General features: G+C 42.1%; 1 protein-coding gene across 2 annotated transcripts in view; it reads right to left on the reverse strand.

The window, feature by feature from the left end:
- rin1b (Ras and Rab interactor 1b) overlaps positions 1-15,822 on the reverse strand; it is a 55,042-nt gene that overhangs the window by 25,195 nt on the left and 14,025 nt on the right. For both annotated transcript variants that reach the window (XM_033651783.2, XM_033651782.2), the window contains exon 2: positions 158-301. In XM_033651783.2, the coding sequence (XP_033507674.2) occupies positions 158-301 (144 nt within the window). The remainder of the gene's footprint in view (positions 1-157; positions 302-15,822) is intronic.

Below are 15,822 nucleotides of genomic sequence, written 5' to 3' on the forward strand. Positions count from 1 at the left end.
GGAGGATTTAGTGGCATCTAGCTGTGAGGACAGCAGAGTGAACAAGCTGAACCTTTCCTATGTGCCAAGCGTGAACCTTTAAATCTATCAGTGAGTCCGAAAACGTATTCTTTTAACTGATACAGTCATAAGATTAAAAGACTCGACTAGTCCATACCCCGACAGGCTCTCTGAGCAGAATATAGAGGGCGGAGTCTTGGTTGAGCGACAGCTGCAGCCACACGGGATGTGTGATCAGCAGACGATCTAGGACGCTGAAGACCCGCTGAGAGCCTCGCTGGGTGCTGCCCACCTCCTGCATCTGAAACACAGGTAAGAAGTTATTATTCAACAACAATTACATGAGCCTTTCTTCTTTTTCTGTGTCTGTTTAAACATCCTTTTCCAGAAAAATAAGTTTGGAGGATAAGCTTGAGCAGATTTCCTCTTTGTATCCTTTTGTCCGTGAGTTGACTTTAGGATGCAATGAATAAAATACATGATATTTAGTATGTTGTTGCAGTTTGCCCAGACCTTCCTTAAGAGTTGTGGTCTGACCTTGACCCCTTAAGTGAAAGTGAAACCTACGCAAAACAGAGTAAAAAGCTGTGTGTGTAAAGGTGAGTATAAACATATGTAGCTGCTTGTACACACACACGTTCACTAGGGCTGCCACGATTAGTTGACTAATCTGAGTCATTTTTCATAGAAAAGTACTATAAAAGAACCCCAAAATACTCTTAATGCAGCTTCTTACATTCAAATATTGGCAGCTTTACACACTCTCCCATGACGGTGAAACCCCTTGGCCTGGGAGAGGGTTTGGGAGAGACAGACTGACATTTTTCAACATTGTAACACATTTTTCGATAAAATGATTAGTCGACTAATCAAAGAAATAATCGACAGATTAGTTGACAATGAAAATAATTGTTAGTTGCAGCCCTAACGTTCACTCTGCAAGCATTTACTACTGAGATCAATTCAGATTCATTACTTGGATCAAGTTTTGCTGTTCGGCCCCAGGTATTTTTTCAAAGATGGCCGGACAGGTAATCAAATAAAATGGACGCTACACTGTTGTTTAATATACATATTTGAAAAACTGTTGTAAGAAGATGAGGCAAAGGGGTGCCCCAGTAGCTTAATTGTTGAGACACATTCAGTGTAATAAGCAACATCCCCAGTTTGAATCCCAGCCAGGGGACCTCTGCTGCGTGTTAAACCCCCCTCTCTCCCCATGTTGCCTTACAGGCTCATGAAATCCAATCAGACTGTGACTGCATTACCACAAATCTGATTCATGTCAGATTCAGATTGCTAAGTAAAAATGTCACATTTAATTTTTGTTTTTATGTTATGGCATATTACCCCTTTTTTATAGAATGTTTTATGCTTTTATTGGACAGCTACAGCTGGAGAGACAACAGGAAATGAATAAGAGAGGGAAAAGCAACAAAGGCTCCCATATAAATTCAAACCCAGGGTGATTTGTCAATGGTTGGCATCTATTTGCCTGGGAATCTGTCACATCTGCAAGCTCATGTTTTATTTGCTCTGGTTTGCTCCATAGACTGTATAAAGTTAATGGATGTAGCCACTGTGAAGTCATCCTTTGGTTTGTGGACTCGCGTTCTAAGCCTCGAGTTTGACATTTTAGCTGTCGCCATCTTGGGTTTTTGGAGCCAGAAGTGACCATATTTGGACAAGAGGGTGGTGTTGGGAAGGAGCGAGTACAGTTGTCATTAATGGGAAAATTTGCAAAAGAGGCAAAAACTGTTTTTTGTACTAGGCTGTAAACACGTCTACTCAGCATTCAGGGGTCTGTGGGGATTGATTCATGTTAAGAGACAATCTCTAGTGGCCTTTAAGGAGCTGCATATTCTTGGCACTTTCATATTGGCTTTGTTTTTCAGTCCAGGAGATTGTCGGGAATCCCCACCGCTTTGGTCAGATTTCCAGCAACTTGAGATCTGACGTGCCATTCACAGCCGATTATCTAATGTGAGGCGTGTTTGAGACAAAGACCACACAGAGGAGCATTGTGAGACATTTTCAAAAGCAGCAAAGATGGCTGCATGTGGAACTCTCTGTTGAAGACATTAAAGTGTCAGTATTGAATGAACAGGATGGTATAATTTTGGTAAAGGAAGAACAATCAACTGCGCTCAGCACATTTCCAATTTAACATTACACCAGGCAGAGACGGTCACTTACTGCTCAGCACTACATCACAGATTGATAACCCATTAATAACGCCCACCTTAACCCCTGAGGGTGGGCAACTTTAACCTGCTGACTCAAAGTGGTGTTAACTGACTCAAACGTATCCAAACTTCAGTTAAAGTTCCTCAACATATTACAGCAGCTTTCCATCCTTCTGTTCAATCTATGATCAAAGTGTTGTGAGCTTCAGCATGCCATACACCTCTCCTCCTTCTGTCTCCACTATAACAGCAGGAAACTCAACATATTTCTGCAGGGTCGATGTGTTTGAACTCGAACCTTCTGGATAAAATGCACCTTTACATGTGCTTCAATCATTCAGTTTGAACTGTGTGTGTTTTCCGTATTTTTGGCCCTTTAGTGTTAACATTCAATCACAGATTTACTCTCTCTCTCTCTCGCTCAGATTGGCTTGCTGCTGGATGTCACACTGTGTGGGCTGCCGGCGAACGCTTGTAAGCGTACCAGCAGATGGTTGCCATAGCAACCTGGGCCTACACATCCTACCAGGCATTCCCACTCAGTGAAACACCCTTTCTCTGACAAGTTGGAGATGCATGTGCACCAACACACACAGACACATGCACGCACACACACACACTATCCTAAAAAGGTGACAGGTTTTCCGGAGTGCAGAGGTGTTTTATTTCTAGGAAGCTTTTTTTTTTATTTATTATTTCCAAAAAAAACCGACATAAATGTAAAAGTGATGCCATTAATAATCAGAATTTTCTTAGTGTCTTCCTCCCTCACATCACAGCACCAAAGTTCACTCCCTAAGCATTGACTGTGCTGCTCCCAAATCAGATGCAGCAGCCTGCCTTGGCTGTATTAGAGCAAGCATTAAGAATATTGTTTTCATTCAATAACACATTTGAATTTTTCACATTTTTCATCACCTCCTGCCACTTATTACATAACTCTCCCCTCCTCTCGGAGGAAACCAGTTATCCGCGCGCCAATCTGCACTCCGCAGGACTATTAGCAGCTAACGGTAAATAGCGTTAGAGGGGTTAGGAATCAAGTACAGCAGTGTTCAATCAAAGGAGGGGGGTCGCTGTTATATAATAACCACCGCTTTGTTCTGACAGCTGTAAAGCATTACAGGAAACTCTCAAAGAACTTTTCAATTCTGATTAAAAATGAGAAAAATTGGAAGTTTGCTCAACCCCAAAAGAGCAATTGTTTGATCATAGTTTAGCAATCCTGACTACAAAGAGCAGGCATGTTAAACTTTGGATTTCTCCACACGCAGAAAGCTTAAAACCAAAAATACAAGACTTTCAAACACAATTATTTTTCGGAGAAACTGATGGTTACCTCTGTGCGAATACGTGAAAAGCATGAACCAGGGCTAGTAGTAACCTTGCATTTCGTCCAAAGGAAAGGAGCACGTTATCGGCTATCTACATTATTTTGCACGTGTAACAGGTGAGGTTACAAAAATACCTGGTCAGGTCTGACACATCCACTGTGTAGGAGCCAAGCCATGCTACTATATGAGTTTAGAGGAAGGGTAGCAGCTCTGTCCTGCTCTTTATTTAGTTTGAGAAAGTTTACGCTCCAGGAACTTCAGCCAAACTTACTTCGTCTTGTAAGAGTGGAGCATACTGTAAAGCATCAATCTGTTCGCTGTGTTGCTTGTCCAAGTCTATTTTCTGAGTAATAGGCAACCAAATCATTCCAGGATTATGTCAGAATAAATTAAATTCTACTTTTTTATTTCTAATACAGTACTTTTCATGTTCAGGAATTCGTATCTGTCCTCTTTGGGGGACATGACACTGAGGCCCTAATGTCCTAATCCTAATGTTTTGTGAAAAGGACATCCCGGCCTTCTGGTGATGCAATGTCCACGAAGTTTGAGTTGACCAATTCATCTGGCATTGTGACATTAAACAGCTGTTTCTAAGTTAAAATATAAAAACTACAGATAAGCGTTGTGGGGGTGAGGGCTGGGGAAGTGGGGGGAAGGACTACTGCCGTTGTCCAGCGGTGCGTCAGAAGCAATTAAGGGTGATAACAAAAATGGAGAGCACTATAGACAAGACAGATGCTGCTATTGAGGCTTTTCTATATCCACATGTCTTCTCAGTATCGCCTGACATCGTAGTTTGTTTTTACTTTGCTCCACTCTACTGTTAAAACCATAGCTAAACAGATATGTTGGTGTGGCTATGCATCAGTCTGGACTTATAATGACATTGGATTTAGGCAGATCCATTGGTCTCTAGTGACTGGTCGGGAAAAAATCAAATCCTCTTCTGCCACAAAATTTTAGTTACAGCGGATGCGGTGTCAAACTTAAGATGGAAACAAAGTGTAACTCACTTGATAGCAGACATTTCTGTCTGATACAGGGCGAGAACACATCTTCTGCAGCTGCTGCTAAAACAATTTATGACAGTGAAATTGTAAATCTGCATTCATACGCAGAATCTGTGGGCAGCAGGACAAGATTTCAGTATTGGAAGTGTTCTTAAGTGTTCTTAGTTAATTTGTAGTCCAAGTTTGAGCAGCAGGGAGATGATTAAAGTTTCCACACATCCCGACATCGACAGCCAGACGGTTGCTCCACCCAAACATGGACAACAACTCAGCTTTGCAACCAGAATAGCAGTGATCCACAACAGAACCTAGTCGAACAGCGCTGTCCAGGACCCAACCAAAGCCTGAATCAAAGGATATTACAGTTCCTGATTAACTTGGGGTCATCCAGTTTATGATCCAACGCCTGTACAATGAGTAGTATAATGCTAGTTTAGCTGGTGCCCATTTCTTCTCCACCTTTCCTCGGCATTTACTGATGTTTACATTTGAACACCTTGACCTGGCTAACTAGCCGCTAGCTTGCTAGAAGTCGGCAGATGGAGAGTTGATGTCCTCATCCTGATGAGTGACACATACCCACACACCACCACCATTCAATGCCAACCATAAAAGGCGCCACCAACACTTGCAAAATAGACGTAAGAGCCTAAATTTAGCACAGATTTAGCACAGATTTAGCGCAGCTGACGGAGAGGTGACTGGAAGCGTCTGCGCCTATGTGGCATTTTGGTAAACCATAAGTGGGTGAGACCTAACCAGAAGTTGCTGTTTAAACCTGAAATTGATATGGGTTGATCATAAGTTGCTATATTAATTATTTGTCAGAGAACTATTTACAGAATAATCTCAGAATTAAGCTATGGATCATTTTTGATTCACGGTAGACAGCTATAAAGATTAGCTTTTAACCAACTCATAATTTTGCTTTAGCCTTTGCTTACTCTAGAGTTAGCTACAGTTGATAAAATACGCTAGCAACAACATTTCAGCCGACAAAATCTATGATGAAAATGATTAGCCTGCTTTTGTTTTCTTCTGTGTGAAATTGTTTGAGAAATTGTCACCAATAATTCTATAAAATGCATTTGTGTCATATGAAAAGTCTGACCCACGTACCAACCGTAGCTAAGGAGGGCAAGGCTTAGCAAACTGTCAAAACCACATAAATAAAACAAAGTACGGCTGTTTCATCTCTCAAAGACACTTCAGACGTTCTTCACTTCAAAACAGACACACTTCATATGAGCACTACGAGTCAACAATCACCATCACCTTCATATTAGGAGTCAAATATTTTTTATGTCAAGGTGTGCTTTACAAAAAAAAAGCTATGAGTGTGAGTCTGAGTAGGCCTGCAGAGTCACCCTATTGTGTATCTGGAGCCAACCACCACGCAGATCCACAGTCCGATGACCCAACCACACACACAACCACACAAAGCTACGAGGCAAGTAGAGAGAGGGAGAGGGAAAAAAACAGAGAGCAAGACCCTTGTGTTTCGCTAGCCATTTCCAGGTCCGCCTTACATAAAATGCAACGCTGCCCACACACACACAGCGAGACTTATGTAATTCCCTCAGAGAAAGAGAGCCACACAGAGAGGGAGAAACAGAAGAGAGATAAAAGATAAAATGATGAAAAGAGAAAAGCCGGGACTGAAAATTAGAGCTTGGTAAGGAAATCACAACTTCAGCGAGCCTGCAGTGCTGAAGTTCAAGCTGGCAGACTGCAAGTGTAATAAGCAGAAGGAGACATACACTGTATATCTAACAAGGTGTTTTTGCACCTGAAGGCAGCAGCAGCGGTGGCAGCAGCAGCCGGGAACCCAGCGGGATAGACCAGAAAGTCTGATGCTGCTGAACGCACTGAGGACTTAACAAGTAGATGAAAAGACAGTTAGGGCAAGACTTGTCTAAAGGGGGATGAGAGGAGTAGAAGGAGGAAAAGAAGCGCTGAGCCTAGTAGTGGGAATCTGTGGGGAGTTGTAGAGAAAAGTGGAGTTTCGGAAAACCCTAAATCACATTCCCTCTTGTGGGAAACAGTACAGGGGGAGTAAGCTCGTACAGGCATACTGGAGTTAGCATTTACAGTGCCAAAAACCAGTGGGCAGCTAATGGGTATTTTGGACAGACAACATCAGATATTGTTGTGCAAATGTTGACTGACTGCTGCAGAAAACCTGACTAGTTTACACCTTTTTAGAGAAGAGATGAGAGATTTGGAAAGAGATGAAACACTGGACAGAAGGACTGACCGCCGTGCTGGCTGAGTGAGTGATGACGGATTGACAGAGTGACTCAAACACTCACAGAATACAATTTTTTTTGGCAGATCCTGAGAAAGCATAGCAGGTGCTATAGGTATCGGTGTTGATTTACATTTCCCTGTAGATTTCCAAGGTGTTAGTAGAAAAAATAATAATTTCTGCAGTAAGAATAAGTATGAGTCACGCAGAAAACATCGCCAGCCGTCACTCATCAGACTACAGTGTCACGCATCTGTTAATCTGATACAGACACAATTCTTCACATGGCAAATTCTTGATAAGAAGGCAGTCAAGACAAAAAAAGATGGCTTTCAGGGCTGGAGGTGGAGCGGAAGCTGTGCTGACCTAAAAGAAGCTAAAGAGGCGGATGACAAAACACAAATTTTCAGGAGAACAGTGTAGGATGAAAGAGATCACTGACATTGATCAGCTGCTCAGCAGGAAGCTCAGCCTGCTGCAGATGGACAACATCGCGGTGTCCAGATTTGTCCACCTCCAGACCAGCTCCCCATCTGGTTACAGATCCCCTGTGGTTTGAACCTTATCTGAAGAATCTCAACACTTTGTGCCACCTCCAGATGTTCCCCGATGACAGCTTTGTCATGTGAAGCGGGAGTCTGGTGAGACAAGAACCACCTACGGCTCAGCGTCTGCAAGGTGAGGGAACTTGCAGCGGAGCACAAAATAAACTGGAACCAATGAGAGTGAGGTGGTGAATGAAGTGAAGCAACTCACACTGTCAACACTGCACATCATGAATGTGGATGCAATGAATAACCAAACGGCATATATATATACAGTACAGGCCAAAAGTTTGGACACACCTTCTCATTCAATGCGTTTTCTTTATTTTCATGACTATTTACATTGTAGATTCTCACTGAAGGCATCAAAACTATGAATGAACACATGTGGAGTTATGTACTTAACAAAAAAAGGGGAAATAACTGAAAACATGTTTTATATTCTAGTTTCTTCAAAATAGCCACCCTTTGCTCTGATTACTGCTTTGCACACTCTTGGCATTCTCTCCATGAGCTTCAAGAGGTAGTCACCTGAAATGGTTTTCCAACAGTCTTGAAGGAGTTCCCAGAGGTGTTTAGCACTTGTTGGCCCCTTTGCCTTCACTCTGCAGTCCAGCTCACCCCAAACCATCTCGATTGGGTTCAGGTCCGGTGACTGTGGAGGCCAGGTCATCTGCCGCAGCACTCCATCACTCTCCTTCTTGGTCAAATAGCCCTTACACAGCCTGGAGGTGTGTTTGGGGTCATTGTCCTGTTGAAAAATAAATGATCGTCCAACTAAACGCAAACCGGATGGGATGGCATGTCGCTGCAGGATGCTGTGGTAGCCATGCTGGTTCAGTGTGCCTTCAATTTTGAATAAATCCCCAACAGTGTCACCAGCAAAACACCCCCACACCATCACACCTCCTCCTCCATGCTTCACAGTGGGAACCAGGCATGTGGAATCCATCCGTTCACCTTTTCTGCGTCTCACAAAGACACGGCGGTTGGAACCAAAGATCTCAAATTTGGACTCATCAGACCAAAGCACAGATTTCCACTGGTCTAATGTCCATTCCTTGTGTTTCTTGGCCCAAACAAATCTCTTCTGCTTGTTGCCTCTCCTTAGCAGTGGTTTCCTAGCAGCTATTTGACCATGAAGGCCTGATTTGCGCAGTCTCCTCTTAACAGTTGTTCTAGAGATGGGTCTGCTGCTAGAACTCTGTGTGGCATTCATCTGGTCTCTGATCTGAGCTGCTGTTAACTTGCCATTTCTGAGGCTGGTGACTCAGATGAACTTATCCTCAGAAGCAGAGGTGACTCTTGGTCTTCCTTTCCTGGGTTGGTCCTCATGTGTGCCAGTTTCGTTGTAGCGCTTGATGGTTTTTGCGACTCCACCTGGGGACACATTTAAAGTTTTTGCAATTTTCCGGACTGACTGACCTTCATTTCTTAAAGTAATGATGGCCACTCGTTTTTCTTTAGTTAGCTGATTGGTTCTTGCCATAATATGAATTTTAACAGTTGTCCAATAGGGCTGTCGGCTGTGTATTAACCTGACTTCTGCACAACACAACTGATGGTCCCAACCCCATTGATAAAGCAAGAAATTCCACTAATTAACCCTGATAAGGCACACCTGTGAAGTGGAAACCATTTCAGGTGACTACCTCTTGAAGCTCATCGAGAGAATGCCAAGAGTGTGCAAAGCAGTAATCAGAGCAAAGGGTGGCTATTTTGAAGAAACTAGAATATAAAACGTTTTCAGTTATTTCACCTTTTTTTGTTAAGTACATAACTTCACATGTGTTCATTCATAGTTTTGATGCCTTCAGTGAGAATCTACAATGTAAATAGTCATGAAAATAAAGAAAACGCACTGAATGAGAAGGTGTGTCCAAACTTTTGGCCTGTACTGTATATATATATATATATTCCAGCAGCGCTCCTAATAAATGTTCCAGCTCTAACACTAGAAAATTAAAACATGGCAGCAGATGTTTTAATCATGGCAGATGCTATAAATAAATGAATGTGTGGGAAACCCTGCAACTTCACATACAAGTCATGGCAATGTGCATAGAGAAGGAAAATCAGTCTTAAATTTAGTCTTCATTTTAACCTTTTCCTCACTTATTTTAACTTTTTAAATGCTAGTAAAATGCTTTATGTTGACCCTCACAAAGGCCACAAACAGATGATAAAGTTGATCTTAATACTACATGAGTTGCTGGAATTTTGTTCCTTTCAGTTAGTAAAGAGAGTAAAGAGAGGTAAAATTACACACATTTTTTTTACTGCTGCAGCACATTTTTCAAAGCACTACAAGCCTTTAGATGAATTTCCCACTTTCCAGTTACACATCGATTTCCATTCATTTCAAGGGGTTAAAGATCAGTTTTTTGGAAATATGAAACCTGCCTGAGACAGGTACTGAAAGAAAACATTTAACCTGCCTCTTTCTACAAAAAAAATACTTTCCATCTTTGCAATGTGATGCAGTGGTGTTTTGGGTTCTTACTGCATTTTACCATACTCTATCATCCAACCTGCAACTGTTTCTTCTTCTTCTTGTCTTGATCATGACCAACATCTTCCGTGCATGTTAATGTAGCACATGAATGCAGCAGTTCTTGGCAGCTGATTCAAAACTTTGGAGTTTTTCATCACCCTGCTCTATCTGTTCTGCAATGCATGCACGAGATGTCTTCCTGTGGTGCTCAAAGCACACAAAAAAAACATTTGAAAAACTCAACAGCAATGTCTCTTTCCAGATATCATGACCTGAGTTACCCAAGATAATCCACAGACCTTGTTGTGAGCAGTTTCATGTAGGAACTATTTTCTTTCTACTGAAATACACCCACCAATAGTATCACTAAGCAGAAGGAAGCGTGCATCTACTCATGGACAAGAGGCTTGTGCTTGTGACAGAATGAGATGTAAACATTAATGGTATCCTCCTCAGCTGAGCTGTAATGTTAGCTAGCTCAGTGGTGCTAGGTGAGCTAGCAGTAGATGCATGCTTACTTCAGTGCAGTGATATGGTTGGGGGCTGGAGTTTGGTAGAAAGAAAATAGTTCCTACTAGGGGTGTACCTGACTTAGAATTATGTCAGTCGAATCAGATTTGGCTGTTTTCATATAGAGTTTGAGAGGTTGAATGGGGTTCAGTGGGGCGTTCAGGGTGACAGCGACAATCACGTAATATATTAAACAAGCTAACTGCGCTAACAGCAGATCCAACATGTGCAACTTTTTTTGGTGACACTTGATATTAAGTTGCTGTGAGCTGTAAATTCACCACTTCTAAGTAGAGAACAGAAGAGTGCTAACACAGCAGCTAAATCTGGAGACCAAAACGTCACCAGAAGTGCAATGCAAACTGACTGAACTTGAAGACTACTCGACTTGAAGGAATCACAGTTAACTGAGGTGTCTCCGACTGCTTGAACTGAAGGAATCAGTCGACTGAGGTGTCTTCGACTGCTCGACCTGAAGGAATCAGTCGACTGAGGGGTCTCCGACTGCTCGACTTGAAGGAATCATAGTTGATAGAGGGGTCTCCGACTGCTCTACTTGAAGGAATCAGAGTCAATAGAGGGGTCTCCGACTGCTCTACTTGAAGGAATCATAGTCGATAGAGGGGTCTCCGACTGCTCTTCTTGAAGGAATCATAGTTGATAGAGGGGTCTCCGACTGCTCGACTTGAAAGAATCAAAGTCGACTAAGGGGTTTCTGACTGCTCTACTTGAAGGAATCAGTTGACCGAGGGGTCTCCGACTGCTCAACTTGATGGAATCATAGTTGACTAAGGGGTCTCCCCGACTGCTCAACTTGAAGGGATCAAAGTCGACTAAGGGGTCTCCGACTGCTCAACTTGAAGGGATCAAAGTCGATTGAGGGGTTTCCGACTACTCGACTTGAAGGAATCGAAGTCGACTAAGGGGTCTCCGACTGCTCAACTTGAAGGGATCAAAGTCGACTGAGGGGTCTCCGACTGCTCGACTTGAAGGAATCATTGTCGATTGAGGGGTGTCCGACTGCTCGACTTGAAAGAATCATAGTTGATAGAGGGGTCTCTGACTGCTCGACTTGAAAGAATCATAGTCTATAGAGGGGTCTCCGACTGCTCTACTTGAAGGAATCATAGTCTATAGAGGGGTCTCCGACTGCTCTACTTGAAGGAATCATAGTCAATTGAGGGGTTTCCGACTGCTCGACTTGAAAGAATCAAAGTCGACTAAGGGGTCTCTGACTGCTCGACTTTAAGGAATCAGTTGACCGAGGGGTCACAGACTGCTCGACTTGAAGGGATCCAAGTTGATTGAGGGGTTTCCGACTGCTCAACTTGAAGGAATCATAGTTGACGAAGGGGTCTCCCTGACTGCTTGACTTGAAGGGATCAAAGTCGACTAAGGGGTTTCTGACTGCTCAACTTGAAGGGATCAAAGTCGACTAAGGGGTCTCCGACTGTTCAACTTGAAGGGATCAAAGTCGAATGAGGGGTTTCCGACTGCTCGACCTGAAGGAATCAAAGTCGACTAAGGGGTCTCCAACTGCTCAACCTGAAGGAATCAGTTGACTGAGGGGTCTCTGACTGCTCGACTTGAAGGAATCAGTTGACTGAGGGGTGTCCGACTGCTCGACTTGAAGGGATCATAGTTAACTAAGGGGTCTCTGACTGCTCAACTTGAAGGAATCAGTTGACTGAGGGGTCTCTGACTGCTCAACTTGAAGGAATCAGTTGACTGAGGGGTGTCCGACTGCTCGACTTGAAGGAATCAGTTGACTGAGGGGTGTCCGACTGCTCGACTTGAAGGGATCATAGTTAACTAAGGGGTCTCTGACTGCTCAACTTGAAGGAATCAGTTGACTGAGGGGTGTCCGACTGCTCGACTTGAAGGAATCAGTTGACTGAGGGGTGTCCGACTGCTCGACTTGAAGGGATCATAGTTAACTAAGGGGTCTCTGACTGCTCAACTTGAAGGAATCAGTTGACTGAGGGGTCTCTGACTATGATTCGAACCTCTGACGTTCAGGGGGAAGCCCTAGTGTATTTATTTTCCGCACTTTGAGCACCCCAAGCAGAGTGCCATGTAGTTTCATTATAATCGAGAGAAGGCAGACATTTCTACAGCCGATATCTCAAACACTTGGCAACTCACATCAAAACAATCTGGACTGATAAATAGCACTACAAGTATTTTGGGGTGAACTGTCCCATTGAAGGAAGGATTCCCCCTAAGATTACTCAATCTGTAAAGTTCAACAAATTCCTACAGTTTAGATTTTCGCTTGCCTCTTCTTCTTCCACTCCAGTTAGTGATTTCCTACATTTCCCAGAATTATTTTCAACAGCCTCCACATCCACATAAACGTGTATTCAGCTAAGTATTTGTGTGTAGGTGGAGGTAGCCTTAATGATAGAGATAGTAAGAGCAAAAGAGCGCAGGGGTCCACTGAAGACAAAACTGCCCTTTACACTAAACACAGCACATCTCCTAGCTGCACTGCATTTTGGTCTCTTGAGAATTCAGCCAGAGGAGAAATTAATATCTCTGCCTCTCTAAGATTATTTCTGATCATTAATCCAAAATAATAAGAGTAATTGCTACTGATGTTTACGCTTGATGTATTCTCAAACTCAATTTTAGCTACAATGGAAATATCTCCACGATAAATCATCCATACTGTTCATTACATTTCACCAGCTATCCACAGCAACACAAAACATAACTAAATAATTCCAGAGACAGTTCCAGAGACTCCCGAGACAGCAGCAGAGGGAGGACGAGGAGGAAACCGAATCCTCCACAACATCTCCCGCCCCCTCGACACTGAGCTGATGCAGCCACACACACCATCTCCAGCCTCTGCTTCATCATCCAAGGTGCAACGCAGAGTCTTCACAACATTTTTTTCTCCGCGGATGTAACCTCCAGCCAACAAACATGTAATGATAGTGATACTGAAAACAGACAGCGATGTCGTGCACTTTGCTCATTGTCACATCCTACATACGGTATTTCCATCTGGAGATTTTGATGAGCAGGCAGCTATCCGGCCACTGTAAATTCACACATTTGTTTTTCCTATACTATTTTGTTCACTTATAGATTTTCTAATATGTTTATTATAATGTGTATTCTGAATTTCATCTTATTTACAGCACTATTTACCTTAGACAATCAACAGTCTCACGACTTCTCAACAGTTTTTACTTCAACTGTCAGGGTGTAGTTTCCTTATTTTACTTGTGTGGCTGCAAACTTAACTTAGAAGTAACCTGCTCACACAGGTACACTGAAGGAAATGAGTCATATTCAATTCATATTCAAACTGTCTGTCAAAAAACCATAACTTTTAAAATCTAGAACACACACAGACACTTCACCTCTAATTATGACAGAAAGGAACAACAGACACTGCCAGTGGGAAGTAAACCCCAAACTTTACTCAAACTTTTGCAGTGCGGTCACTAAAATAAAGTGTCCGTACACACTGTCAACACTTTGTGCAAACTGTCAACAGGCTACTGAGACCATTTTTTCACCATGGCAAAGAAAATTAAGTGTTTGTGAATATTATTAAAAAGAAAATTAGTTTGTACATTTTCAACCATAACAGCTGCACCCCAACAAGCTGCTCAGTAGTGGGTATGAGGGTATTGAATAATAATCTTCAGTAAATGTGCCAGTTTTTGTGTTTTACAGTTATTTATCATAAAGAGCCAAAGTCCTTCCACCTCTCCTGGCTGGCCTTGGGTCAACTAGCTTCTGTAATTTAATGGGTTTTCTCAAAGAGGATTTCTTTAGCCCTTTCATGAATGTAATCTGTTCAAGTTGCGGCCTTTTGGTATTCTAACACTGATCTCTGTAATGGCTCTATTCAAACACGACAAGACAAGGCTTTAAAAATACATTTAAAAATCAGACTGGACATAAACCTCACTATTGTTTTTGCGTCACATTTTGCCAATGTTGACGTCATTTGTACTTTTTGCAGAAAAGAAACCAAGAAACCATCAGTCTCTCAGCTGTTTTTCAATTTAATTCAATCTGAATGTGAAGACCATAAGATTGATTTTATTAGAACTGTGATAATTCACAAATGTTGTTTCAGGAGATTACCAATATTTTCTGTTCTCCTTCATGATTTTACATATTTTATAAATGACGTTTTATATATATGCACAATTAAATATTAAACCTACATTGAAAATACTTAGAATTGATGTCTGTTTTCATTTTAAAATTGCAGTCATCTATAAATTATATTATTAAGGTATATTTCAACAACAAAATGCCCATTTGTATATCAGTTATTCACCTTGTGTTATGTTGGACTCATAAAGAAAGAAAAGGATTCAAAAACTAAGAAAAGTCTTAATAAACTGGAGTAAGATCGTTCCGCCTTCAGCAACAGCAAAACTTATCAAAACAAGGGCTGACCCGAATGCTTCGAAGCTTCGATCGTTGCTATGGTAATCAACTTCCAAATCAGTATTCAAATGCTCCATTTATATATATATATATATATATGTATATATATATATAATTACTAGTTATTCTCAGATAAGGGCATTTAAACTTAGGGATATATTTGTGACTTTGGCTCGCTCTCATCTATGTCAGCCACTAGTGGTCCAGCACTACTGAAACTGGGATACTTTAAGTAAGTAAGTAAGTAAGTAAGTAAATTTTATTTGTATGGCACTTCTCACAGAGAGGACTCACAAAGTGCTTCACAAGATAAAATACAAAAAATACAATAACAGAAACAATGCAAAATACACAAAAACAAATAACAAGTAAAGTGCAGCGAAATACAGAGATGATACAATGGACAATTAATGGAACGCATGCCTAAACAGATGTGTTTTTAACTGCTTTTTAAAAGTGTCCACAGAAGAGGCCGCTCTCAGCTCATGAGGTAGTGCATTCCACCATTTCGGTGCAACAGCCTTAAAGGCTCTATCACCTTTCGTCTTTAATCTTGTGTCAGGGACAGTAAGTAGGTGGCCTTCAGCGGACCGCAGTGACCTGACAGGACAGTGAAAGGACACCAGATCCATCAAGTATGCAGGTGCTTGACCATGGAGGGCTCTGTAAGTGATGGTTAGAAACTTGTGCTGGATCCTGAAATTAACAGGGAGCCAGTGCAGGGATGCCAGGACTGGAGAGATGTGAGTGAACTTACGAGATCTGGACAGAAGCCTGGTGGCAGCGTTCTGGACTAGTTGGAGGCGGTCTAATGAAGTTTTATTGAGACAGGTGAAAAGAGAATTACAGTAATCTAGACGTGAGGAAATAAAAGCATGGATGATCATTTCTAGCTCAGAATAAGTTAACATGGATCTGAGTTTGGAAATGTTTTTGAGGTGGAAAAAGCAGGAGTAATTGACAGTTTTGATGTGGTCATCGAAGAGCATGGCCTGATCAAATGTGACCCCAAGGTTTCTCAACTTGGGGCGCACATTTGCACTGAGGGACCCTAAGCACCTGGCCACTTT

The sequence above is a fragment of the Epinephelus lanceolatus genome, chromosome 22 (assembly GCF_041903045.1).
Source record: "Epinephelus lanceolatus isolate andai-2023 chromosome 22, ASM4190304v1, whole genome shotgun sequence".
NCBI lineage: Eukaryota > Metazoa > Chordata > Actinopteri > Perciformes > Serranidae > Epinephelus > Epinephelus lanceolatus.